The sequence below is a fragment of the Jaculus jaculus genome, chromosome 15 (assembly GCF_020740685.1).
Source record: "Jaculus jaculus isolate mJacJac1 chromosome 15, mJacJac1.mat.Y.cur, whole genome shotgun sequence".
Classification (NCBI taxonomy): Eukaryota; Metazoa; Chordata; class Mammalia; order Rodentia; family Dipodidae; genus Jaculus; species Jaculus jaculus.
The window spans coordinates 48,749,821-48,777,108 of NC_059116.1; the positions used below are offsets into that span (position 1 = coordinate 48,749,821).

General features: G+C 44.6%; 1 protein-coding gene and 1 non-coding gene across 2 annotated transcripts in view; both read right to left on the reverse strand.

The window, feature by feature from the left end:
* Positions 1–23,884, reverse strand: part of Mocos (molybdenum cofactor sulfurase) — a 110,960-nt gene extending 87,076 nt beyond the window's left edge. The window contains exons 1-2 of the mRNA XM_004666800.2: positions 23,781–23,884; positions 9,030–9,119 (exon numbers count right to left, since the gene is read on the reverse strand). Coding sequence (XP_004666857.2) covers positions 9,030–9,119; positions 23,781–23,814 — 124 coding nt within the window. The 5' untranslated portion in view covers positions 23,815–23,884. The remainder of the gene's footprint in view (positions 1–9,029; positions 9,120–23,780) is intronic.
* A 1,429-nt stretch (positions 23,885–25,313) lies between these two features.
* On the reverse strand, positions 25,314–25,415 carry LOC123455190. The gene has a single exon (XR_006633741.1). It is a non-coding gene; the product is annotated as a U6 spliceosomal RNA (small nuclear RNA).
* Positions 25,416–27,288: the final 1,873 nt, after the last annotated feature.

Below are 27,288 nucleotides of genomic sequence, written 5' to 3' on the forward strand. Positions count from 1 at the left end.
CCAGGTCCCACGTTAGCCAGATGCACAAGGGGGCACACGTGTCTGGAGTTCGTTTACAGAGGCTGGAAGCCCTGGCGCACCCATTCTTTCTCTCCCTCTATCTGTCTTTCTCTCTATGTCTGTCGCTCTCAAATAAATAAATAAATTAAAAAAAATTATTTAAAAAAAAATCTCCAAACTAAAAGAAGTCCAGGCACAGATGGCTTCACTGGAGAATTTTACCAGACCTTCACGGAAGAACTGACACCATTGCTTCTTAAACTTTTCCATAAAATAGAAAAAGAAGGAATTGTACCAAACTCCATGAAGCCAGCATCACCCTGATACCAAAACCAGACAAAGATAGAACAAAAAGAGAAAATTACAGACCAATCTCTCTCATGAACATATATGTAAAGATTCTCAACAAAATATTAGCAAACAGAATACAAGAATATATCAGAAAGATTCACCCCAACCAAGTAGGCTTTATCCCAGAGATGCAGTTCAACATATGCAAATCAATAAATGTAATATATTATATAAATGGACTGAAGGACAAAAATCACATGATCATCTCATTAGATGCAGAGAAAGCATTTGACAAAATCCAACATCCCTTCATGATAAAAGTCCTACAGAGACTGGGAATATAAGGAACATATCTCAGTACAATAAAGGTTATTTATGACAAGCCTACAGCCATCATATTACAAAATGAGGAAAAACTGGAAGCTTTTCCACTAAAATCAGAAATTAGACAAGGGTGTCCACTGTCCCCACTTTTATTTAATTTTATTTATTTACTGGAAGTCTTCACCATAGCAATAAGGCAAGAGACACACATAAAAAGGATAGAACTTGGAAATGAATTGATCAAGTTATCATTATTTGCAGATGACAAGATTCTATACACAAAGGACCCTAAAGACTCTACCAGCAAATTGTTAGAGCCCCCAAAACATTATAGGCCATTGCTGAGGCCTTTGTTTTCCCACCATGAATAGATGGTAAGACCCTAAGACAGAAAGTTGGAAGAAGCCATTCTGTATGTAGTTCAATGGGAGAGAGAGATATCACCAGTGAAGATACTCAACAGTGGACACTGCAAACTTTAAATTTTTCCAGCCAGGCCAAATGAGCCAACGGGTGCAATAGTGGCATGTCTGTTATGGGGGATCCAACCACTCTCTAATCTGACTGGAGGCCCACTCCATGGGAAGGAATATATCCTGATACTAAAAATGTACAACAGGGGTAGCCAGGAGCACTAGGAGTGTAACGTCTGCTGCTCTCTGGCGAAAACTATATACTATGCTCACCAAATTGCCCAGTAAGCACATCTCTTAATGTTCATACCCATATATTAATGGTACTCTCACTTTTGGTAAAGTATCTTCTCTTTTCAGATAGTAGTGACCTTGGGATGACTCAAAAGGCATCATGGTGCTAGGAAGAAGTGACAGGAATGCTCGTCACAACAATATCTCTATCAAACCTTCCAATGCTCAGGGTCCATTGCAGAAGAGATGGCTGAAAGAATGTAAGAGCCAAAGGAAGGGTAGGACTCCTTACAACGTGCTCCCTGCAGACACAAAATGGCCTGGATATCCATGACCTCACAGTGCCTGACACTACCTACACAAGACCATCATAATAGGAGGAAAAGATCATGACATCAACATAAAAGAGAGACTGATTGAGAGGGGGAGGGGATATTTTGGAGAATGGAGTTTCAAAGGGGAAAGTGGGAGGAGGGAGGGCATCACCATGGGATATGGTTTACAATCATGGTAGTTGTTAATAAAAAATATTAAGCTTATATCTTGGGTCTCCAGCTGCCCAGCTAGAGGAGGTATCAGTGGGGCAGATCCTAGAGTCCAGCTTAAAGGTGTGGAGAGAGCAATTTGAGTTCCTGTTTTATGCGCTCACAGCTTGCTAGTGGTGATGTCTGTTTGCTGGTCTCCGTCTGCTTGAATCTATCAGAGTCAGATTCTCTTGCCATTAATGGAAGTCCTGTATCTGTAAGCCTGAAACAAGCCCCTTCCTACCATACACTCTCTCTGGTTGGATGCTTGTCCCAGCAATGTGGAAGTGACTGGTGGTTTGATTCAGGTGTGCCCCATAAACTTCGGTGTCCTGGATGCTAGGTTTCAGCTGATGGAGATTAGGGAAGTAACACCTCCAGAAGGCAGTGTATTGTTGGGGGGGGGGCTGATGGGTATTATAGCCAGTTTCCCCTTTCTAGTATTTAGCACACTCTTCTGTTGCTATTGTCCACCTTATGTCGACCAGGGGCTGATGTCTACCCTCTGCTCATACCATTGTTTTCTCCTGCCATCATGGAGCTTCCCCTAGAGTCTATAAGCCAAAATAGACCCTTTTTCCCAAAAGCTGCTCTTAGTCAGGTGACTTCTGTCAGCAACGCGAACCTGACTGCGACAAAGCCCATCCCCAACAACATACCTCCTCCATCAAAGCTCCAGTTCCCAAATTGCCACCAGCTGGTGACCAGGCATTCAAAACACAAATTTCAAACCACCACACTGACCGACCAGTCTAGTCCAACTGCTGAATTCTAGAACAGTGAGAGACACTTTCACCAAGGATGAAACCCAAGGGGTTGTCCCCTGGTGTACACACACACACACACAAACATGCACAATGTATAATAAAAGAGAAGGTTTTACTCTTGGCGGAAAGGGGAAAATCAAGGATAGAAAAATTAGGTATCTATATGCAGAAGAAGTTAAAGAGCCAGGTGTGGTGGCACACACCTTTAATCCCAACACTCAGGACACAAAGGTAGGAGGATCACTGTGAGTTCATGGCTACCCTGAGACCACGTAGTGAATTTCAGGTCAGCCTGGGCTAGAGTGAGACCCTATCTTGAACAAACAAAAGAAGAAGTAGTAGTTAAAGAGGCACATTAAAGAAAGTGGCCTAGTAAAGACAGGAGTTTCTTTTGGAGGTAGATGTGGAGCAGTCTAGAAGAGTTTGTCCCCAATTTGAGGGAATAGCTTAGGTCTGGTGAGAGACAGAGGGGGAGGGGGAGAGCCAAGATCACCCCCAGAGAGGAAGCTGTCCAGGAGAGAGCCATGGGTTTAGAAGGGACAGGGCTCATCTGCTGGATCAAACTCAGAAAAGGCAGGCTGGGGATGACAAGCACTGGGAGCAGTTGTCTGCACAGAGGAAGGAGGAGAAGGAAAATCTGGTTAGCAGAGCAGTCTAGTCAAACAGAGAGTGGCACGTGCACAAATGGAAAAAGACTTGATAATAAAGAACCTCAGGGCTGGAGAGATGGCTTAGCGGTTAAGCGCTTGCCTGTGAAGCCTAAGGACCCCGGTTCGAGGCTCGGTTCCCCAGGTCCCACGTTAGCCAGATGCACAAGGGGGCGCATGCGTCTGGAGTTCATTTGCAGTGGCTGGAAGCCCTGGCACGCCCATTCTCTCTTTCTCCCTCTATCTGTCTTTTTCTCTATGTCTGTTGCTCTCAAATAAATAAATAAATAAATAAATGAACAAAAAATTTAAAAAAAAAAAAAAGAACCTCAGATCCCTTGCCATTTCCAAATCAGTGAGGTCTTGTAATTTGAAAGTTCCAAATTGGAGTCAGGTGTAGAAAGCCAAACTAAAGGCTTGGCTTTGAGGTCAGTCAGGTCTAATGATTTTAGATTTGATTTTAGGCAATCCAAGGAAGTGTCCTTGGGAATGGAGTTACAACCCATTTTATGGATAGGTAAGGTGGGGCAAAAAAGAAGGTAGGGCTGGAGAGATGGCTTAGCAGTTATGGCGATTGCCTGCAAAGCCTAAGAACCCTGGCCCAGAACCCATGTAAGCCAGATGAACATGATGGCACATACTTCTGGAGTTTGTTTGCAGTGGCTGGAGGCCCTGGCATGTCCATTCCCTCCCTCCCTCCCTCCCTTCATCTTCCTCCTCCTCCTCCTCCTCCTCCTCCTTCTCTCTCTCTCTCCCTCTCTCTCTCTCTCTCTCTCTCTCTCTCTCTCTCTCTCTCTCTCTCACACACACACACACACAGAAATAATAAAATATTTTTTAAAAGAAGCTAAACATAAAAATACCATATGATTCACTGAGCCCAGCCTGTCTGTGCACAAGGTATATTCATGAATATGTGTCAAGCAATCATTAGCTTTTTTACTTTTTTTGTTTTGTTTTGTTTTGTTTTGTTTTCGAGGTAGGGTCTCACTCTAACCCAGGCTGACCTGGAATTCAGTAGTCTCAGGGTGGCCTCGAACTTGCAGCGATGCTCCTACCTCTGCCTCCCAAATGCTGGGATTAAAGGCGTGCACCACCACGCCCGGCTAGCTTTTTTACGTTACATTGAATTTTGCAATTGTTTTCCTTTAGAAAAGGGAGGGATAAAATACATATTGATATCTAAACTTCATTGAACAGTAATGATGCCATCAACTTTCACCAAAACTCCATGAATTTAACTATTACTATGCTATATTCCTTTAAGGAGACAACAGAGAAGTTACCGTGCTGGGGTTGGTAGCTCAGTTAGTAGAGTGCTCACGAGAATTCATGAGCACAAGGCTTTGCATACCTGCTCAGAAAAACTAGGCATGGTGGCGAAACCAATATAATCCCAGCATTCGGGAGGCAGAAGTTGGATCAGATTAGGAATCAGGTAAAACACACGCCTCATGAGTGGGTCTGTGAGGTTGTTTCCAGGAAGGATTAACTGAGGGAGGAAGTCCTTCCTCTAGAGTGAGTGGCCCTACTTGTGTAAAGAAGCTCCAAGAGAATCCAGCCTTTTAGCCTGGCTGCCAGTACTACTCAGTGGTGCATGCATTTTGCCTGGCTGTCCTTGCTATTCCTTCCCCCACCCCCCGGCCCCCACAATGCATCTACATCTACCCCATTTGGCTATTTATAGACGATAGAACAGAGTTTCATCAGCTTCCCAATGTGGACTGAGGACCAGTGCCTCTCCTGGAAGCCTTCAGACCTTTAGTGCCAGACTGGGACTGCTGAGGCATCCAGTCATGTAGACTAAGCAGCTGCTGGGTTTCCTTGATGCACAAGGCTATTGTTGGACTCTCCAGCTCATGTCCTGTAAACTAATTCAGTAGGTTCCTTTTAGAATACAAATTCATTCTATTCCTCTAGAGAACCCTGCCTAATTCAGTGTGTTAAGTCCTATTGATCTACATTGTCATTTAACTGTGATATCTTATTTATTTATTTATTTTCGTCTAGGCGACCTAATCTATTGTGAGAGTAGAGTATTAAAGTCACCCACTATTAAAAAAAAAAAGTACCATTTGACTCAGCAATTCTATTCCTGGTAAAATAAAGGCCTATTTTCACACAAATGTTCATAGCATCCTATTCATCAAATCAAATTCTGGAAAAGCAGAAATGTTTACTAACTGGTGAAAAGACAAAGAAAATACAGTGTCCCCAAACAGTAGACAAGTACTTGGCAATACCAAGGAACAAGCTTCTGGCTATATCATGAATGAACTTCAAAATACAGAGACTCCAGACACGAGATCACATGGTGCATGATTCTATGTAAATGAATATTCAATGGGGCCAATACAGAAAGGTACAGAGAGTGGTTCCCTGGGGCTGAGAATGGCTGAAGGAATCAACTGTGAGGCATATGGGAGATCTCATAGGTGAAGAAAAATATTATATTCCAACTAGTTTATACTGATGGTTATATAATTTACTAAGAACACTAAAAAACACTGAGTTGTACACATGCAACAGGTGAATTTGGTATGTAAATTATAATTCAGGCTGGAGAGATGGCTTAGTGGTTAAGGTACTTGCCTGCAAAGCCAATGGACCCAGGTTCAATTCCCCAGGGCCCATGCAAGCCAGTTGCACAGGGAGCACATGCATCTCGAGTTTGTTTGCAATAGCTGGGGGCCCTGGTGTGCCCATTCTCTCTCTCTTTCTCTCACTCTGTGTGTGTGTGTGTCTTTTTCCCTTTCTGTCTCTCTCTCAAATAAAAATAAATAAGTAAACTTTTTAAAAAGCTGCTAGAGTGAGACCCTACCTTGAAACCCCCTTACCCCCACCAAAAAAAAGAAAAGAAAGAAAGGAGCCAGGCATAGTGGCACATGTCTTTAATTCCAGCACTCAGGAGGCAGAGGTAGGAGGATTGCTGTGAGCTCAAGGCCACCCTGAGACTACATAGTGAATTCCAGGCCAGCCTGGGCCAGAGCAAGACCCTACCTTGAAAAACCAAAACACAAAACCAAACAAACAATATATATGTATATATACACATATACATACCTCTCTCTCTCTCTCTTACACACACACACACACACCACACACACACCACACACACACATGCACATATCCACATACACAAAATAACAAAACAAGCAAATCAAGAAAACCACTTCTGGCTTGTAAAACAAGGGGATTTGGGGACTGTAAGTCATCTCAGAGGCAGCCAGGTCAGGTCAAGGGTCTTATTTACAAGGTCCTTGCCTTTGAACTCCAGAAGACCAGGGTATGACATCATCCTCTCCTCCACCAGGAGACACCACTATACTGGCTGGCTGTGGCCCTGCCATTCCTGTCACTACTGCTTACACTGTCCCTGTAGAGATCACAGGCCACCTCCCGCAAGAACATGAAGGGGCCCACCTGAATCCCCTTTGCTAACCAATTTCAAAAGTAAAGGCTTTCCCAATCTTACTTTTGCTGACTTGAAGTTTTGTTGTGTTTTTTTTTTTCGTGGTATCCCTCTCCCACTTGGGTGTCCCCAAATGTCATGATCTCCCTCAAAGCTCAGTTCTCAGACATAAACACAGAGTGTGGAAAAGCCTGGTGTGTTGGATACCAGCATCCCCAGGGCAGGACAACACGTGTATTCTAATGCGGCCTGTTTTCACTTCTCCCCTAAACCACACCAGGGTCTCACTGACCCCTATAGCTACCGGATAGTCATTTTTCACATCAGCCTATGGGACTTATCACATATTCTCACTGCCTTTCCTCAGGTAGGTTTTTAGTTATGTTTTTCACAATATCTCAGGGGATCATTCTTACACAAATAGGCACTGGTCACAAAGAGTACTTCTTCTCTCTTTCATTGCCCTATTTTTGTGCAATTTTTTAAAAATCTCCCATAATCACCTGCACCATTATGACAACCTGAGTCTCAAAACTGCCATCACTCAAGTTAACACCATTCCCACAGTCCTGACTCTTGTAAAGATTGCAGAAGGAGAATTACAGGTCTCTGTAAATCACAGGTTCCAGTCAAGATAAAATCCTTCACTGGCACCTCCTCTGGGAACTTTCTCAGATTTAAAGATCTGCTGGCTACCCAGAGCCAAAACTCAGATCCCATAGTGCAGCATGACATGATGAGAGGGGTCACTGCAGATGCAGGGCCAGGACCTTGGACTCTGCAGCCGAACTTCTGGAGATTTCACCCTCAGCTCTCCCAACTCCAGAACTTTCCATTTGTGTGGCCTCCGATTAGTTACCTGCCTTTTTCAGTACCTGTTTCCTTGCTGGTAAATCAAGGCATCATGAGACTTTTCCTAAAGGGACATAAGGAAACATTCACCCTAGATAGCGAGAGCATACACCGACCAAAGAAATGATTGCATCCAAGTCCAGTTGGTGAACCCATGGATGTTCTGGGGTTCTTATAGAAGCACAAAGGCCGCCACACCACCAGAAATCCCCTGGCTTTGCTAGCTACAGAAGGGTCCCAATCCAGGCAATGGGTTGCTCTTATATAACCTGGGGGGGAGGGAGGCTTCTGAGGAGCTCACGGATGCTCCCGGGCCCCTGTGCTCCAGGGGTCTCCTGGTTCCTTCCACAAGGAAATGTCAGTGTTCCTGAGCTTGGGAGGCTTTTGTGCAACCACAGCTGCTCTGATTCAAGATGGCAATGGTCATGTTTAACCTGGGAGAAAAAGCTACACAGCACAAGGGTAATGACAGAACCTGTAGCATTTGGGTGTTGTGAGGACGATCAGTGGTAGTGCATGCAGTGCACTTGGGGCAGAACCTGATGCATCACAAGTGCTCAGTCTTCCTCACCTGAAGGGTGTTCTTATCACAACTATCACAGCTCTGTGGCAAGTCCTCCCTACAATAACCATGTCCTCTACATCACCCAGTGCCCTGCACAGCCCTGCCTCCACCCCTCTTCCCCCCTGTGGTCCTGGGCTACTTCCCGAAACCTTGCTGGATCTTGGTTTATGCTGTTTGCACTGTGGCACACCTCCACCTCCTCCTGTTGCCTGGTGAATTTCAGCTCAGTATCCAGCGTCCACGCCCCTCCCAACTTAGTGACATGCGCACTGCCAACTCCACCTACATTCTGAAATCCAGATGCTCTTGGTGCCAGACACCTTTGTCCACAGCTCTTTAAACAGTCACCAATTATAGTTAGTTGGAGATCACTTGATTAATATCTTGTCTTCTGGACTAGACCAAAACTTCATAAAAAGCAGAACTGTGAGTCAGGTGTGGTGGTGCACGCCTTTAATCCCAGCACTTAAGAGGCAGAGGTAGGACCATCATGAGTTCAAGGCCACCCTGAGACTATATAGTGAATTCTAGGTCGGCCTGGGCTAAAGTGAAACCCTGCCTCAAAAAATCGAGGAAAAAAAAGAATAGACTGTGTTTATTTTCATCCTATGTTATAGCAATGTGGCCCACATGCCATACTGACTCAATAGATATGTACAGGGTGAGTGAATAAATGAATGAGTGGATTGACTGTTTCTCCTGCTGCCGCATCCTGTGCACTGTATAGAGTTGCTTACAACATCTAAGCACAGTGCTTTGAGACTTCTGAGTCCTTCCTGACACTGACCCCTCTGGAAGTGATCTGTGTGTCCATGAACCTGAACTCTCCCCCAGTCACTTGTATATGCCACAGCAGCATCTGGAAATCTTCCCGACCCTCCGTCTAGCTCTGATTCTGCGCCAGGTGCTCGACATGGTCTCTATCATCCACCATCTCTACACACGGCTCGGTCTGCTGTGCACGCTCGGCTGCAGTCAGCGTGCATGTGACATCCCTTACCATAAACATTTTCCATGAGATCCTCTGTGAAGCTTGTGAGCTGGCTCTGGGGGAACAACGTGGCTCCTGCATGGTCAAGGTAGACGGTTCCTGGGGGAAAAAAAGGCAAACATAGGAATAAAGCTGCAGGTTGTTTCATGGGCCTTCTGTCACCTCATCTAATGGTATGAGTGAGACCCATGCCACGCTATGCAGCTTTGGGCTTTTGTGGTGTTTTGTTTCATCCTCTTGTTTTTGAGACAGAGTCTCATACATCCCAGTGTAGTGAGCGCTAAACTCATTAGTCAAGAGACGGATTATGTAGATTCAGTTTACACACTTTATTCACTTTTCACACATGTTGATTAAGCCAATTTCCTTTTCCTTATCCTCTCAACTTCCCTAGCCTCCTGGCCTTAACCCCCAGGGCACTCTCAAGTGACTTCACTTGGTCTGCAGGCGGCGACTCTGGGTCCAGGCCTTGCTCCTCTCCGACGGGGCTGCCCAGGGGTCCCGAGGGCTGCTGCCTCTCCTCGCGGAGGATGTCAACACACAGAGAGACGTGGAGTCTGCCTCTCTGAGTTGAGTGACCATTTCCTGAGCCTTTGCTGGAATTCTCATACCCATTTTTTCCTCAGTCATCCTGGCTGCTGATAACCACCTTAGGGTTAGCTCATTCGCATGTCAGCTTGCAGGGGGTCTCTGGTCTTGGCCCCTGGTTGCCATGGCGACCTTGTCACTGCTGAGTGAGTGTCCCATTTCTACTTCTTTTTTATTTTTTGTTTTTTTGTTTGTTTTGTTTTTGAGGTAGGGTCTTACTCTGGCTCAGGCTGACCTGGAATTTACTATGTAGTCTCAGGCTGGCCTTGAACTCACGGCGATCCTTCTACTTCTGCCTCCCAAGTATGCCACCACACCCAGCTGCCATTTCTACTTCCTTTTTTTTTTGGTTTTTCGAGGTAGGGTCTCACTCTGGTCCAGGCTGACCTGGAATTAACTCTGTAGTCTCAGGGTGGCCTTGAACTCACGGCGATCCTCCTACCTCTGCCTCCCGAGTGCTGGGATTAAAGGCGTGCGCCACCACGCCCGGCCATTTCTACTTCTAATTCTTGCTTCTAGCTGTTCCCATTTTACTTCTAACTATTGCTTCTAACATCCCATTTTTATTTTTAATTATTGCTCCTAACACCCAGGTTGGCCTCAAACTCACTAAGTAATCAAGGATGACTTTGAACTTCTGATCCTCCTGCTTAGACCTCTTGAGTGCTGGGATTACAGGGATTCACCACCAACCTGGTTTATGTGGTGCTGAGCATGGAGTCCAGGGCTTCACGCAAGTCCAAGCCAGTGCTGCATGAACTGGGCCACATTCCCACTCCTAGGATTGTTTTCATTTTGGTTTTTTGGTGTTTATTGTTGATGTTTGTTGTTTTGGTTTTTAAGGCAGGTTCTCTTGAGACCTAGGCTGGCCTCAAGCTTACCTATCTAGCCAAGGATGGCCTTGGACTCCAGATCCTTCTGCCTCCACCTCCAGGTGCACCCCACCACACACACTTCTCTGTATTTCCACATGGCACTGAGCTGCCTGTGTCCTGAGCCTCTTGATTTGGACTTTTCCATCTCAGGCAGTGCCCATATGGAGCCTTCCTGCCTGAGCAGCTCCCTGCCCATCTTGGAAGGGCACCCCACCCAGAGGAGGCACCCAACAATGACACAGCTATCTCACACCCATTCACATTCTGCTCCTGAGATTCTGTGTGCTGCCCGAAAGGGAGAGCCCTAATTCTTCTTTCCTACCCTGCTCCATAGCCCTCAAGCCTAGACCTGGCGCTGGAGCCTCAGAGACAATGAAAGACAGACACGACCCTCCAGCCACAGTCCTGCAGAGACAAGGGCTTGAGGTGCGGTGCCTTTCCTCCAGGTCAGACTGTGGGATCAGAAGGTTGGTGCATCACTATGGAGGAGCAGGTGGCAACCAGCCAAAGGCACACAGCTGGCAGGAGGGTGACCAGACGCAATTTCTTTTTTCTTTTTTTTTTTTTTTAATTTTTATTAACATTTTCCATGATTATAAAATATATCCCATGGTAATTCCCTCCCTCCCCACCCCCACACTTTCCCATTTGAAATTCCATTCTCCATCATATTATCTCCCCATTACAATCATTGTAATTACATATATACAATATCAACCTATTAAGTATCCTCCTCCCTTCCTTTCTCCACCCTTTATGTCTCCTTTTCAACTTACTGGCCTCTGCTACTAAGTATTTTCATTCTCACACAGAAGCCCAGTCATCTGTAGCTAGGATCCACATATGAGAGAGAACATGTGGCGCTTGGCTTTCTGGGCCTGGGTTACCTCACTTAATATAATACTTTCCAGGTCCATCCATTTTTCTGCAAATTTCATAACTTCATTTTTCTTTACCGCTGAGTAGAACTCCATTGTATAAATGTGCCACATCTTCATTATCCACTCATCAGTTGAGGGACATCTAGGCTGGTTCCATTTCCCAGCTATTATAAATTGAGCAGCAATAAACATGGTTGAGCACGTACTTCTAAGGAAATGAGATGAGTCCTTCGGATATATGCCTAGGAGTGCTATAGCTGGGTCATAAGCTAGATCAATTTTTAGCTGTTTTAGGAACCTCCACACTGACTTCCACAATGGCTGGACCAGATTGCATTCCCACCAGCAGTGTAGAAGGGTTCCTCTTTTTCCACATCCCCACCAACATTTATGATCATTTGTTTTCATGATGGTGGCCAATCTGACAGGAGTGAGATGGAATCTCAATGTAGTTTTAATCTGCATTTCCCTGATGGCTAGTGACGTAGAACATTTTTTTAGATGCTTATATGCCATTCGTATTTCTTCCTTTGAGAATGCTCTATTTAGCTCCATAGCCCATTTTTTGATTGGCTTGTTTGATTCCTTATTATTTAACTTTTTGAGTTCTTTGTATATCCTAGATATTAATCCTCTATCAGATATATAGCTGGTGAAGATTTTTTCCCATTCTGTAGGTTGCCTCTTTGCTTTTTTCACTGTGTCCTTTGCAGAGCAAAATCTTTGTAATTTCATGAGGTCCCAGTGATTGATCTTGGTTTTATTGCCTGAGCAATTGGGGTTGTATTCAGAAAGTCTTTGCAAAGACCAATATGTTTGAAGGGTTTCCCCTACTTTTTCCTCTAGCAGTTTCAGAGTTTCAGGTCTGATGTTAAGGTCTTTAATCCATTTGGACTTAATTCTTGTGCATCGAGAGAGCGAATCTATTTTCATCCTTCTACAGATATATATCCAGTTTTCCCAACACCATTTGCTGAAGAGGCTGTCTTTCTCCAATGAGTATTTTGGGCATTTTTATTGAATATCAGGTGGCTATAGCTACTTGGGCTTACATCTGGGTCCTCCAGGTTAAGAAGAATCTTATAGTTGCTGAGCACTTTGAATCAATGTCCTGTCATTATGTCTTATGGTCAGACGACAGGACATTTCATCCAAAGGCTGCAGAATATACATTCTTTTCAGCAGCACATGGAACATTCTCTAAAATAGACCATATATTAGGACACAAAGCAAATCTTAACAAATTCAGGAAAATTGAAATAATTCCTTGCATTCTATCTGACCACAATGGAATTCAACTACAAATCAGTAGCAAGAAAGGCTATAGAGCATACACAAAATCATGGAAACTAAACAATACACTACTAAATGATGAGTGGGTCAATGAAGAAATCAAAAAGGAAATCAAAAAATTTATAGAGTCAAATGATAATGAGAACACAACATACCAAAATCTCTGGGACACAATGAAGGCAGTTCTAAGAGGTAAATTTATAACCTTAAGTGCCTATATTAAGAAATTAGAAAGGTTGCAAGTAAACGAGCTAATGCTTCGCCTTAAAGCCTTGGAAAAAGAAGAACAAGGCAAACCAAAAATCAGTAGATGGGAAGAAATAATAAAGATTAGGGCAGAAATTAATGAAATAGAAACAAAAAGAACAATCCAAAGAATTAATGAAACAAAGAGTTGGTTCTTTGAAAGGATAAACAAGATTGATAAACCCTTAGCAAATCTGACCAAAAGAAAGAGAGAAGAGACACAAATTAATAAAATCAGAGATGAACAAGGTAACATCACAACAGATTCCAGAGAAATTCAAAAAATCATAGGGACATACTATAAAAGCATATACTCCACAAAGTATGAAAATCTGAAAGAAATGGATGATTTCCTTGATCTATATGACCTACCTAAATTAAATCAAAATGAGATTAATCACGTAAATAGACCTATAACAAACATGGAGATCCGAGCAGTTATCAATAATCTCCCAACTAAAAAAAGCCCAGGCCCGGATGGATTCACTGCTGAATTTTACCAGACTTTTAAGGAAGAGCTAACACCATTGCTTCTTAAGATTTTCCAGGAAATAGAAAAAGAAGGAATTCTACCAAACTCCTTCTATGAGACCAGCATCACCCTGATACCAAAACCAGGCAAAGATAGAACAAAAAAAGAAAATTACAGACCAATCTCCCTCATGAACATAGATGCAAAAATTCTCAACAAAATATTGGCAAACAGAATACAAGAATATATCAAAAAGATCATTCACCCTGACCAAGTAGGCTTTATCCCAGAGATGCAGGATGGTTCAACATACGCAAATCTATAAATGTAATACATTACATAAACGGGTTGAAGGACAAAAATCACATGATCATCTCATTAGATGCAGAGAAAGCATTTGACAAAATCCAACATCCCTTCATGATAAAAGTCCTACAGAGACTGGGAATAGAAGGAACATATCTCAATATAATAAAGGCTATTTATGACAAGCCTACAGCCAACATATTACTAAATGGGGAAAAACTGGAAGCTTTTCCACTAAAATCAGGAACAAGACAAGGGTGTCCACTGTCCCCACTTTTATTTAATATAGTTTTGGAAGTCTTAGCCATAGCAATAAGGCAAGAGACACACATAAAAGGGATACAAATTGGAAAGGAAGAAATCAAGTTATCATTATTTGCAGATGACATGATTCTATACATAAAGGACCCTAAAGACTCTACTAGCAAGCTGTTAGAGCTGATCAAAACCTACAGCCATATAGCAGGATACAAAATAAATACACAGAAATCAGTAGCCTTCATATATGCTAACAGACACAATTTCTTTATGGACATATCAGAATATATCATTCACACTTAAAATGCAGATACTCTGCCTCAACAATTCCTTCTCAAGACTTTGATCTCATAAATACTCAGGCTTCTGCCAAATGACTTAGTTGTACATGAGGATATTCAGTGCAACTTGTGACAGCAAAAGATCAGAAACAGATGCCCATTAGCATGCATTTAAGATAAAGAATTGAGGGCTGGAGGGATGACTTGGCTGTAGTATTAGTCAGGGTGAAGAACAGAGCCCACAGAATGAATTGTCCTAAAAGGGAATTTATTGGATTAGCTCATGGCAGTCCAACAACAGCAGATTGCAGGCCTGAGGGTCAAGGAACCCGGTAGCTACTCAGTCCACGAGGCTGATGACTCAGCAGTCCCAATCCGGCACTGAAGGCCTGGAGGTGTCCTGGAGACACTGCTCTTCAGCCCACGCTGGAAAGCAGCAAGCAGTGAGAAGCACTGGCAGCCAGGTGGGAGAAGGGCATCCTTCTCTTCCCAAAGCTTCTTTAGATAAAGACACCCCAGAGTGCCCCCCCCCTCTGGAAAAAGGGAAGGATTCCTCCTTGAGTTAATCCTTCCTGGTAGCACCTTTAGTGACCCACTTATGAGAAATGTCTGTGGATTCCTAAACACATCAAGTTCATACAAACTTCACCATTACAGCTGCTAAGGAGCTTGCCTGCGAAGCCTAAGGACCCAGGTTCGATTCCCCAGTACCCACATAAGCCAGAAGCCCAAGGTGGTACATGCCTCTGGAGTTCGTTTGAGGTGGCTGGAGGCCCTGGTATACTCTCGTGTACTCTCTCTCTCTCTCTCTCTCTCTCTCTCTCTCTCTCTTTCTCTCTCTCTCTCTGCCTCTTTCTCAAATAAATTAAATAAAAAAGATAAAGAATTGTATACCCATCTAGTACTTCCTAAGTACTCATAGAGCAAATTCTGAGATACACTTCCAACTGCATACAATCTGAATAGATCTATTTATTCTTTTTTAAAAAGTTATTATCTTTTTTATTCATTCACCAAGCATAGGCTAATGAATAAGGTCCAGAAATCTACATGGAAGTGTCATTGAATATCTGGCTAGATATAAATAAGTCTGTACATGCAAAGGGTAAAATCCAACTCAGTTGCATAAGAATAACTTATGAGGGAAGAACAGTTAATGAGGTTGCTATATGAAAAACAATTCCCAGAGCAAACACAGAGCTGGCAGTCATGTTGCTCCAAGCCAGAGTAGAGAAACCTCAATAACTATGCAGAAAATTAAATAAGAAATGTACAGATCCATAGAAAGAAGTGGCAAGAAGTTATCTCTTACATGAAGGCTAAATGTGAGCTCTCCAAAAATGATCATGAGAAGAAATCAGTAAGATTACATTAAAGAGCAAGTTATATAAGTACATGACAGAAACCAAAATCTAAGACATTTTTAAAAAATGCAATGAAGTCATATAGTCCATAAGACAACATTCACAATTGCTGATAGCTAATTAAAAATTAGCTGGAGAGATGGCTCAGCAGTAAAGCACTTGCCTATAAAGCCTAACAACCAGGGTTCGATTTTCTAGTACCCATATAAAGCCAGATGCACAAAGTGGCACATGCATCTGGAGTTCGTTTGAGATAGCTGGAGGCCCTGGTGGGCCCATTCGCTCTCTATTTTTCTGTCTGTCTCTCTGAGCTTACAAATAAATAAACATATTTTAACAATTGCTATACATAAGGTGACAAGGGAACATGTCACCAATAGCTAGGAAGAAGAAAGTGAAAAAAAAATAGATGCTACAATTATAAGCAAAAGAAATTAAAATAGTCTTGATACAGATGCTTTATATGTTCAGTTACATGATAGCTAAGATGGACTTCAGACAGAAATAAAAGAAATTGAAAATAAGGTGGAGCATATACAAATAAAGCTATATGAATAAATAACAGAATATGTAACTGAAAGAAAATTGGTAGTAAAAGACTACTGAAAAATGTAGCATTTCCTTTTAAAAGCAGAAGTGCAAGAAAATGTGCCACACCAATGCAGAAGAATAATTAGGAAAACTTAATCATTGTGTACAATAACTAAATGTTTGGAGAGCACTGGTGAATAAAAATGATTAAAAATAATAAAAATAGATTACCTATTGAAAAGAGCAAAGGCCGGGCGTGGTGGCACACGCCTTTAATGCCAGCTCTTGGGAGGCAGATAGAAGGATCACCAAGAGTTCAAGACCACCCTGAGACTACATAGTGAATTCCAGGTCAGCCTGAGCCAGAGTGAGACCCTCGAAAAACCAAAAAAAAAAAAAAAAAAAAAAAAAAAAAAAGAGCAAAGCAAAGAATGGAATGACTTTTTCTTTGGAGAGTTAGAAATCAATGGGGTGACATTGTTAAATCATGAAAATAAGAAATAAATCAACCTACAAATACATATGCAGCAAACATGCCTATATATACTGGAAAATGTCATATCTGGAAGACCATGTACTGGCAAGTTGAACATACTCTGGTATCCCCCATGCTTATGCAGGTGATCCCAAATAAACTCAGTGGGCACACACACACATAAAATAGACATCAAAGCAGAAGAGAGCCTAGTTGGAGCAAAGAAGGGAGTCAGTGAAAAAGGGACTGAGTAGCAGGATGAAAGAAGGTTATGGGATAGTATTATCATGAAAATACATTATATACATGTATAAAATTGTCAATAAAAATTTAAAGTAAAAATGGAAGCAAAATAAATAGAATAGATTTATTTATTCTTTTTTATTGCTTTTGCTTTTGCTTTTGCTTTTTCAAGGTAGGGTCTCACTCTAGCTCAGGCTGACCTGGAAATCACTCTGTAGTCTCAGGGTGGCCTCGAACTCATGGCGATCCTCCTACCTCTGCCTCCCGGCTATTTATTCTTTAATTCATTTCACAGATTTTGATTGGTGTCATGTAGGCTGGATTTTTATTTGTTTTATAACAGCTTGAAATATAATATACATACTATAAAATTCATCCTCATAAAATGAGGCATGGTGGCTCACGCTATAATCCCAGCACTCAGGGATGGGACAGACAGATTACCATGAGCTTAAGGCCAGCCTGGTCTATATAAGTTCAGGAAAGTTTTGCTACAAAGTGAGAACATGTTTCAAAAAAAAAAAAAATGCAATTTAGAGACTGTTAGTAGATCTACAATGTTATATCACCATTATCTAATTTTATTTTTATTTTATTTATTTATTTTGGCTTTTTGAGGTAGGGTCTCACTGTAGCCCTGGCTGACCTGGAATTCACTATGTAGTCTCAGGGTGGCCTCAAACTCATGGTGATCCTCCTACCTCCACCTCCCGACTACTGGGATTCAAGGCGTGCGCCACCACGCCCAGCACCATTATCTAATTGTAAAACATTTTCATTAATTTCCCCCAGCAAAAACATTCCATTAACCATGCCCCAAAACCCTATGCTCCATTCCCTAGCAGTCACCAATCAAATTTCTGTCACAGTGGAATTGCCTATCTGGGATATTTCACATAAATAGAATCATACAATAAGTGACCTTTTGTATGCGGCTTCTTAGCCTGCTTTCAAAGTGTATTGGTGTTGTAGCATGTTACAGAGCCTCGTTTCCTTTCACGGCTGAATGTACTTCTCAGTATGCACAGATCACATGGTGTTTATCCACTTGTCTGATGACGAATATTTCAGGTGGCTTCCATTTTGTCTGTTATAAATAAGCTACTATGAATACTACTTCACAGGTTCTTATCTAGAAATACATGTTTGTACCATTCAATGGGTTTTCCTTTCACTTTTTTGATGATATCCACTGAAACATAGAAGTTTCTTATTCTAATATCCCATTTCATTCTCTTTTTAAAAATTGTACTTCTTTATTTGAGAAACAGAAAGAGGCAGTCAGAGAGTATTGGCATGGCAGGGTCTCTTGCCACTGCAAATGAGCTCCAGATACATGAGCCACTTTGGGCATCTGGCTTTATGTGGGCACTGGGGATTGAACCTGGGCCTTCAGGCTTTGTAAGCAAGCACCTTTAACCACTGAGCAATCTCCTCAGCCCCCATTTCTCTCTTTTTATTGTTATTGTTGCTGGAAATTATTTTGGTGTGTGTAGTATGTGGTGTATGTTGTAATATGTGCACATAAGTGTGCCCCATGCACATGTGTGTGGAGACCTGAGGAGGATGTTGGAGTTCTCCTCTACTGCTCCATAGCCTTCCTGTCTGGGGACAGAGTCTTTTGCTGAACTGCAATTTGCTGGGCTTTGGTGGCTAAGCAGCAACATCTGTGATCTTCCTGGCTTTGCCCCCTCAGCCCTGGGGTTACAGGTGTGCGGGAGGTCATGCCTGGTACATCACATAGGTGACGGAAACTAGACTCAGGCTCTCATGCTTGCACAGCAAGCAGTCTTATCGACTGAGTTAGCTCCACAGTCCCTATTGCTGGAATCTTTGGTGTCATAAGAAACTGAGAAGCCGGGCGTGGTGGCACACGCCTTTAATCCCAACACTCAGGAGGCAGAGGTAGCAGGACTGCTGTGAGTTTGAGGCTACCTGAGACTACGTAGTGAATTTCAGGTCAGCCTGAGCTAGAGTAAGACCCTACCTCGAAAAATATAAAATAAAATAAATAAGAAGTTGAGGTTAGGACTGGAGAGATGGCTTAGCAGTTAAGGCACTTACCTACAAAGCCTAAGGACCCATGTTTGACTCTCCAGATCCCTTGTAAACCAGATGCACAAAGGTGAGGCAAACTCAAGGTCGCACATGCCCACTAGGGGACACAAGTGCCTGGAGTTCGATTGCAGTGGCCGGGACCCTAGTACACCCATCCTCTTTCTGTGTCTCTGTCTCTATCTCTATCTCTAAAAAAATTCATATATATATATAAAAGAAACTGAAGCTAGTGGGCTGTGGACATGGCTAAGTGGTTAAAGGTACTTGCTTACAAAGCCTGACATCCAAGTTTCAGTTCCTCATTTACCCATGTAAAGCCAGATGTAAAATGCGGTGCATGCATCTGGTATTCATTTGCAGTGCCAAGAGTGTCTGGCACACCCCTCCCCCCCCACACACACACTCAAAGAAATTAAAAAAAAAATTTTTTTTTTTTTTTTAGAGCGACAGACACAGAGAGAAAGACAGAGGAAGAGAGAGAGAATGGACGCGCCAAGGCTTTCAGCCTCTGCAAACGAACTCCAGACGTGTGCGCCCCCTTGTGCATCTGGCTAACGTGGGACCTGGGGAACCGAGCCTCGGACTGGGGTCCTTAGGCTTCACAGGCAAGCGCTTAACCGCTAAGCCATCTCTCCAGCCCTCAAAGAAATTTTAAAAAATATTTTTTTAAAGTAAGGCAGGCAAACATAGGATCATAAGATAGCTTAAGACTCCACTCGGGCTATTTTCTATCAATGCACCTAGCAGCCTGAGATTGCCACCTGCAGTGAGCTACCTTTCACTTACTTCAAATAATACATGGATCTCCCTAACAACCCTATAGCAATTCCCCATTTCTATCCAAACATGTTCCCAAAATAGAAACAGGGAGCCAATCTGGCCTGAACCAGTTTTGTATATACATGCAGTAAGGCAAAATGTGTCCTCTGAATAAACTTTTAGAGAAAAGCCCCTATTTACCATCTTATGTCTATGCATGATTGGGCATACATATTACAATCAGATGCATCATGGAAAAGAACATGCGCAGTGAATAAAGGTTTAGGTAACCCCAGCCTGTCAGTCAAAACAAAGACACCCTAGGCTCTCAACCACCAAGTCCTCCTCCTAGAAACGACTAAAAGTACTGCCAGACTCCCTTGTGGGGGACCCAACCTAGATTTTCACCTTCTTCTTTTTTTAAAAGATTTTATTTTTATTTATTTATTAGAGACAGAGAGAAGGAGAGAAAGAGAGAGAGAATGGGCGCGCCAGGCCCTCCAGCCACTGCAAACGAACTCCAGACGCGTGCAACCCCTTGTGCATCTGGCTAGCATGTGGGACCTGGAGAATTGAACCGGGGTCCTCAGGCTTCACAGGCATGCACCTTAACTGCTAAGCCATCTCTCCAGCTACCAACACTCTCTGAGTGCCTCTCCCTCACCTTCCTCTTTTAAAAACCCCTTGCTACTTTGTGTGTGCTGTTTTGATTCTTTGCACCTGATTTGGCTTTGCTTAGTTTGTTACTTTGGGAAGTGGGGACTGCAACTGTTAGATAACCCAGAGATGTGATAATAAAAGGGGAACAGTGCAGAATCTAGAGGTCAAGTGTGCTTCCTGCACAAGCATGAGGGGTTGAGGGGGCCTAAAACTACGCAAATTCAATTCTCCATATTCCTAGTAAAACAGCTGGGTGCAGCTACCTGTGCTGGTGACCCTAGTCCTGCAAGAGAAGAGAGAATTGTTGGAGCACTGCAAACCCAGGAATTAGTAAAAGGTAACTCCAGCTCAAAATAAGACTGGACAGAAGAACAATGGGGAGACTTTGCACTCCAACCATCACAAGCATGCATATGGGGCAAACAAGGGCACATACAACATGCACGCACACATACAAGTACACACACGCATGTGCAAAAACAAAATAAAATAAAAAACCGTGCAGAATCAAGTCAACCAACCCAGACTGAAGCCCAGCTCCCTCACTAGCCACCTGGGCCGCTGTTACAGATCCTGCCTACAGATGGATGAGGTTTCCGTGAGCAGGTATGCGACATTACCCAGCCCAGTGCCTGGCATGCAGTAAACAGCCCACACTTTGTTATTAGGAGCTTGTAAACAGCCTCAAGGCCAACTGCATTAGATCTTTAAGAAAGAGAATCCTAGGGCATCTCCTGGGTCAGGCTCCTTCAGCTCCCAGAGTGCTTCTCAGCGAGGCTTGAAGAACCACTCCAGCCACATCTGGATATTCGATATACTCCCTTCACTAAGACCAGGAAATTCCCACCCAACTGGTTAGGCAGAAATTTCAGCACAAGTTTAAGCATTTAATCTCTCAGAACCACCATAACCAGGTGCTTTTCAACTTGCAGAGAACCTTCAGGGAGGGAAGAGGAAGGAGAGGAGGGAGCCTTATTATTTTTGTTTGTTTGTTTTTCTCTGTCCTCTCTCCAACATATTTGCTTCAATGAGGGGAGGGGCATTGAAATTGCTTCAGGGGTGGTAGGATACCATTTGGTCCAGAAAAGTCTACTTCAAACACAATGCAGAAGAAAAGCAGGGAACTACATTAAACAAATAAAGGATAGGAAGGTGTAAGTGGAAGAAGAGGTAAAAACTGAATATCCTATAAACCACCAAAAAATAAAAAAAACATAAAGTCAAAAACTTGGCCATTTTTTATTAGTTATGGACATACTCAAACTTTGCCAATTTGGAGGATGTATTTTGGTTTCTTCAGTATTAATGTCTTTTCAAATAAAGCTTTTTGAAAAATGCCCAGTATTGTTGGGGTTGATTTTTGCCATTATTGACTCTTGATATTCAAGCATTTTCAAGGTAGCACTTTTTTCTGTTTTTATTTCCTTATTTCCTGTTTTTTAAATCAACATTTCATTTCAAATGAATATTCTTCCTGAAATACTTTGTTTTTAGTATAAATATTGTGCATTTTATCTTAGTGTTTGGGTTAAAACATTCGTGTTGTTTAGCTTTCTTCATTTGCTTTGTTATTTTAAGACAAAAAAAATAAAGGACCTATCTGGATGTGGTGGCTCACTGACCTGTTAATCCTAGCACGTGGAAGGCTGAGGCAGAAGGATTACTGAAAGTTCTAAGCCAGTCTGTGTTACATACTGAGTTCCAGGGTAGCCTGGGCTACAAAGTAAGATCTTGTCTTCACACACAAAAATAAAGGACCCATATACCACCACAAACAGAGATGTAAAAGAGTTATTATTATCACTATTATTATTACAGAAAGAGAGAGAGAAGTGGCATATCAGAGTCTCAGCCACTGCAATTGAACTCCAGACACTTGCGCTACCTAGTGGGCATGTGCAACCTTGTCCTTGCCTCACCTTTGTGCATCTGGCTTACATGGGTTCAGGAGAGTCAAACATGGGTCCTTAGTTTCGTAGGTAAGCGCCTTAACCGCTAAGCCATCTCTCCAGCCTTAAAGGAGTTGAGGACTTGCAGCAGTGGGCGGGGCTCTGCAGTTGCCCCACCAAGCTACCTTTCCAACTCAATCAGCGGGTAAAACGTGTAATCTCGTCCAACTCACGGGCTCGCCCCGGTTGTTACGCTCCATCAGAAGGGTTCGCTGATTCTTCTAGTCCCCCAGCCGGCACAGCTCGGAGCTCAGATGCACTGGGGACTTGTGGTCTGAAAAACGAGGCTTTGTTGCATGCCTGTAGGCCCAGAACTCTGGAGGTGCTGGGAGGAGGATCACGAATTTAAGGGCAACCTCAGTTATGTAGTGGGTTGGAGGCCATCCTGGACTACTTGAGATCGTCTCCCCAAAAGCAATAGGTAATGACAATATTAAGAATAATAATAAGGGGTTGGAGATGGCTTAGCGGTTAAGCGCTTGCCTGTGAAGCCTAAGGACCCCGGTTCGAGGCTCGGTTCCCCAGGACTCACGTTAGACAGATGCACAAGGGGGCGCACGCATCTGGAATTCGTTTGCAGTGGCTGGAAGCCCTGGCGCGCCCGTTCTCAATCTCTCTCTCTCTCTCTCTCTCTCTCTCTCTCTGTCTCTTTCTCTCTCTCTCAGTCACTCTCAAATAAATAAATAAAAAATGAACAAAAAAATTTTAAAAAATAATAATATAAGGCTTGGAGCATAGAAGACATATATACATGCAGGCATGCCCGCGGAGTCGGACGGCTGTCCCCCGGCCGCAGCCTCTGGTTCGCAAGCCCGTGAGATCCATGGACCTCAGAGTGCGGCGCGAAGCTGCGCGCCCCCGCTGCCCACGCACCGGGCCAATCCCGCTGAAGAACTTCGCCACCGTGACCCTGGCTGCAGGGGGACCTTGGAGAGTAAGGAGTGTCGCAGCAATAGAGGGCAGAGAGTGGGAACAGACGAACTGACCAGGCTGGTCTTGAACCCCTGGAAAGTATATGGAGCAATCGCCGAGGCGAGTGCGGGGCTGCAGGGGGGGCACCTCGGAGAACAGCAGCCACCAGGCCGCGGACGCGCGGACACATCCCTCCCAGGCTCTCGCTCCCAGGTGCGACCAGATGCGCTCTACCGCCTCTCGACCCTTTAGCTGAGATCAAGTACAAAATGCGCCCCCAAGAGACAGACACAGCTCCACCCTGCGGGTGACGGTCACCTCGCCTCCCCGCGCCGCCTCACCTGCCAGCCGGCCGAACTCGCGCTCCCGCAGCCCGCGCAGGCTGCCGAGGCCCGGGGCGCGGCTCAGCGAGTCCGGGAAGCGCTGGGAGGCCCGCAGCTCGGGCTCGGGCTCCGCCGCCCCGCCGGCCATGGCTCCCGCTGCCGTCCGGGGCCCAGGCGGGTCTGGCCCAGGCCCTCCCGCCGAGACCCCGCCCCGGCCGCGCCTCCGGCCCTCGGGTGACTCGGTCCGCGACGCGGGGCGGCGCCCGACGGGCCGGCGCTGACTCACCGCGAACTTTCACTTCTGGCCGGCCTTTGCCCATCTGGGACGGGGCCCGGGGACCACGTGTCGTCTCTGCAAAACGCCGGGTGACACCCACCGAGATGTCCCAAGACACCTGCAGGTTCCCGCGTAGTGGCTAGATGCCCGCGAGACAGGTGGAAGAGCGTTCTTTTCCACCGGGCCACAGCAAGGCGCGGTCAGCATGCTCCGCCTAGGGATTTGGTCCCCTGTGCTGAGGACTCGCACGTGTACCTGGTGGCATTTGGTGTTTCAGAGGACAAAGTTTGAGCTGGCCTATAAGCTCCCTGTGATTGCCCACCGGGAAGCCCTGGTGCTGCCCAAACAGGAGCTCCTTGTCGCCTCCGCCCTTGAGCCTGCCCCTGAAAGGCTCAGCGAGCGGCTGATGCCAGGGAGAGCCCGGCAAACCCACGCGCAAAGAGCGGAGCTGGGCGCTGGAATGTAGCGGTGCCGCGACATGGGCTCCCGATGGGACGCGGTGGGATGGTGGGTTGGTGGCATGTGTGTGATCCCAGGTGCTGGTGTAGAGACAACGACACAGATGAAGCCAATTTAGGGAGGAACAGTACAGAGCTGCCCTCCACTCGCTCCCGTCGCCCGGGGAACTATACGCACTGTGTGCCTAGGGTTCACATTTGGCCCCAGTGAAGGACCCCAGAAGGAGGCCCCTATGAGGTGCGAAATGGGACCTGGTGGGAAGGCCACAGACGCTGTTGGATGCATGATAGTGGTGGCCCGGCGGCTGCAGGAGATATAGCTAACAGAGCAGTGAGGACAGGACGGCACGACAGTGCAAGAGTACTGGGGCTTGGGACTGAGGGGGACTGACCGGCTTAGGGTGACTCGGTGCCATGGGGTTGGGATGAGTCGAGCATAAAGAGACGATGTGGGGCATCTAAGTAGGGATTGCGGGTCAGGACTCCAAGGACAGTGTCTGGGATTGCAGACCCAAGTCATGGAGGGCTGTGGCCAGGAGCTCAGGAAGCAGGGCAGAGCCCTGGGGACAGAAGCACTTAGGGTTTCTGCCTCATACCACAGGTGAGTTGTGGTTCACTTATGGAGAGCCAGAGGATAGAGCTGTAGTGGCATCCAGGGCCCAGTGACCAGTTAGGTGAAGGCTTAGCACAGAACTAAACTTACTAGCTTAGTGTTAGCTCGGTGGGAGAGGCAGCTGCTATGTAAGGAAGGCTCAACTCTTCTTTTGGAAAAAAAAAATTTATTTATTTATTTTTAATTTACTAGAGAGAGAGAGAGAATGGGCATGCCAGGTCCTCCAGCCACTGCAAATGAATGTCAGATGCATGTGCCCCCTTGTGCACCTGGCCAACGTGGGTCCTGGGGGAATCAAACCTGAGTCCTGAGATTTAGCAGGCCAATGGCTATTTTATTTTATTTTGGTTTTGTGAGGTAGGGTCTCACTCTAGCTCAGGCTGACTGACTTGGAATTCATTATGTAGTCTCATACATAATGAGCAGCAAACTCACAGTGATCCTCCCACCTCTGACTCCCAAATGTCTTTTTTTTTTAAATAACACTTTACAGATTTGTATTTCGTTCCTGTGTAGGAGCTATGCTAATCTCCTCTGTATGGGTCCAATGTCAGTCTATTGCCCAAAGGAGCACTGTAATGGTCTTAGTGGAGAGGAAGGGCAGAGGCTACCCCACTGGCTCACCTGGGAAGACCTTTGCCTCTCTGTCCTTGGGGAAGTTGAGAGTAGGGCCTATCATGATGGCTCGAATCTGCGAAGTTGTTGTGAAGTTGGGATGGGTTTTTCAAAGGAAGAATTTGGTTTTGATCATGTTCATGCATTTAGTATGTCCTGCCAGGGTGAAGTTCTCAACTGCAACCTAGGTCTCGGGTAGTTAAGAATCAGAAGAGGCCTGTAGTCGTGCTCCAGCAGAGGAAACTGAAGAACAGGGGAAAGAAGCCCCCGGCAGCTCCCGCCCCTGGAGTGACTCCAGACCTTCTCTGTGAGTAGAAGCTGAAAGGGCAGCTTGCAATGATGATGGCTGGAAACAAGGCTCCCTTATGTTTGCATTCCTAGTGTTCAAACAAAATCCAGAGCTTAGCAGAGCACAGCCTGAAGGGTGGGAGTACCCTGTGAGCTGAGCTTCCCCTGTATTCATTGAGAAGCTGCCCCTCCTTGAGCGACTGAGCTGGCATCTCACACCCTCCTGCTCTTTGCCCCTAACCTTCTATGTCATCAAACAGGGAAAGGATCTGACAGTACTCTAACAACTGGCAGGTAACATTTGAGGATCACCAGCCATCTGCCTTAGTAAGTCTATCCATCCCCGAGCTCCACAGCCTGCTACAGACTGTGGGCAAAAATAAAGGCATTTGGGGGTTGAAGGTATAACTTAATGGTAGAGTGCTTGCCTGGCCTGGGGAAGACCTGGGTTAGATCTACAGTACTGTAAGAATGAATGGAAAGGGAATGCAGAAAGGAAGGCAGGAACCCAGGTTTTTGGTTTTTTTTTTTCATTAATTTTTTGATTGAGGTATAATTTCTTGAAACATCCCTATTTTTGTGTGTTTTACTGAGTTTTGACAAACATCTCATACTTTTGTCATGACAGAGAACATTTCCACCACCCTATAAGTTCCTTCTCTTCCAGTTAGTCTGCCCTCCACAGATTGTAACCCAGTATGATTTCTATTCCAATATTATGCATATTCATTTTAATCTTCAAGATGTTCATTATATCACTACCATTCTGGTCCCAACATTGCCATAAATCTCTGGATGCTGTGGTAGTTGAATGTAAAATGTCCTCCATAGGGCTTATGTATTTGAATACTTCATCCCCAGTTGGGGGTGCTATTTGGGAAGATTGTAGAACCTTTAGGAGGTGGAGCCTTGCTAGAGGAGGTGTGTCCCTTGGGGGTGGGCCTTGACATGTGGTCTCAGCCCAGCCCAGCTTGCTGTTTCTGTTTCCTCCCTGAGGATGTAAAGATGTGACATAGGCTTCCTGCTCGGGCTGCCATGCATCCCCCACCATAATGGTCACTTAACTCAAAACTACCAGCCAAACAAAACAAAACAAAAAAACCTCTTTCCTTCTTTAAGACACTTCTGGTAGGGTATTTTGTCTCAGGAACAGAAAAGTAAATGATGCAAATGCTGATATCCAGGTTTTTAGGCTACAGTAGATTTGTATATGGACTTGAGTTGTCAATCCAGTGGCCATTGTCCTTTTCTGATTTTGCTTTGGCAAACTGAAAGACTGTAGGAATTAAGTAGTTTCCTCTGCTTGTTAGATAGGGAAGAGGAGCTCTTAGGTAAATAGCTATTTTCTTTTACTGGGGTGCCCCAAAATGGCAGAAAGAGTGTTGCTGTGAGTTTCTCATTGTTGGCAGAAAACACTTGAGCAAGAACAGCTCTGGATTCCCTCTCTCAAAAGTCTGTTTCTTTACCTCTTACATTCACTTTAAATAAACTTTGCTCTGCCTTGTTGTCACTTTTTTCTGCCTTTTTTTTTTGTTCATTTTTA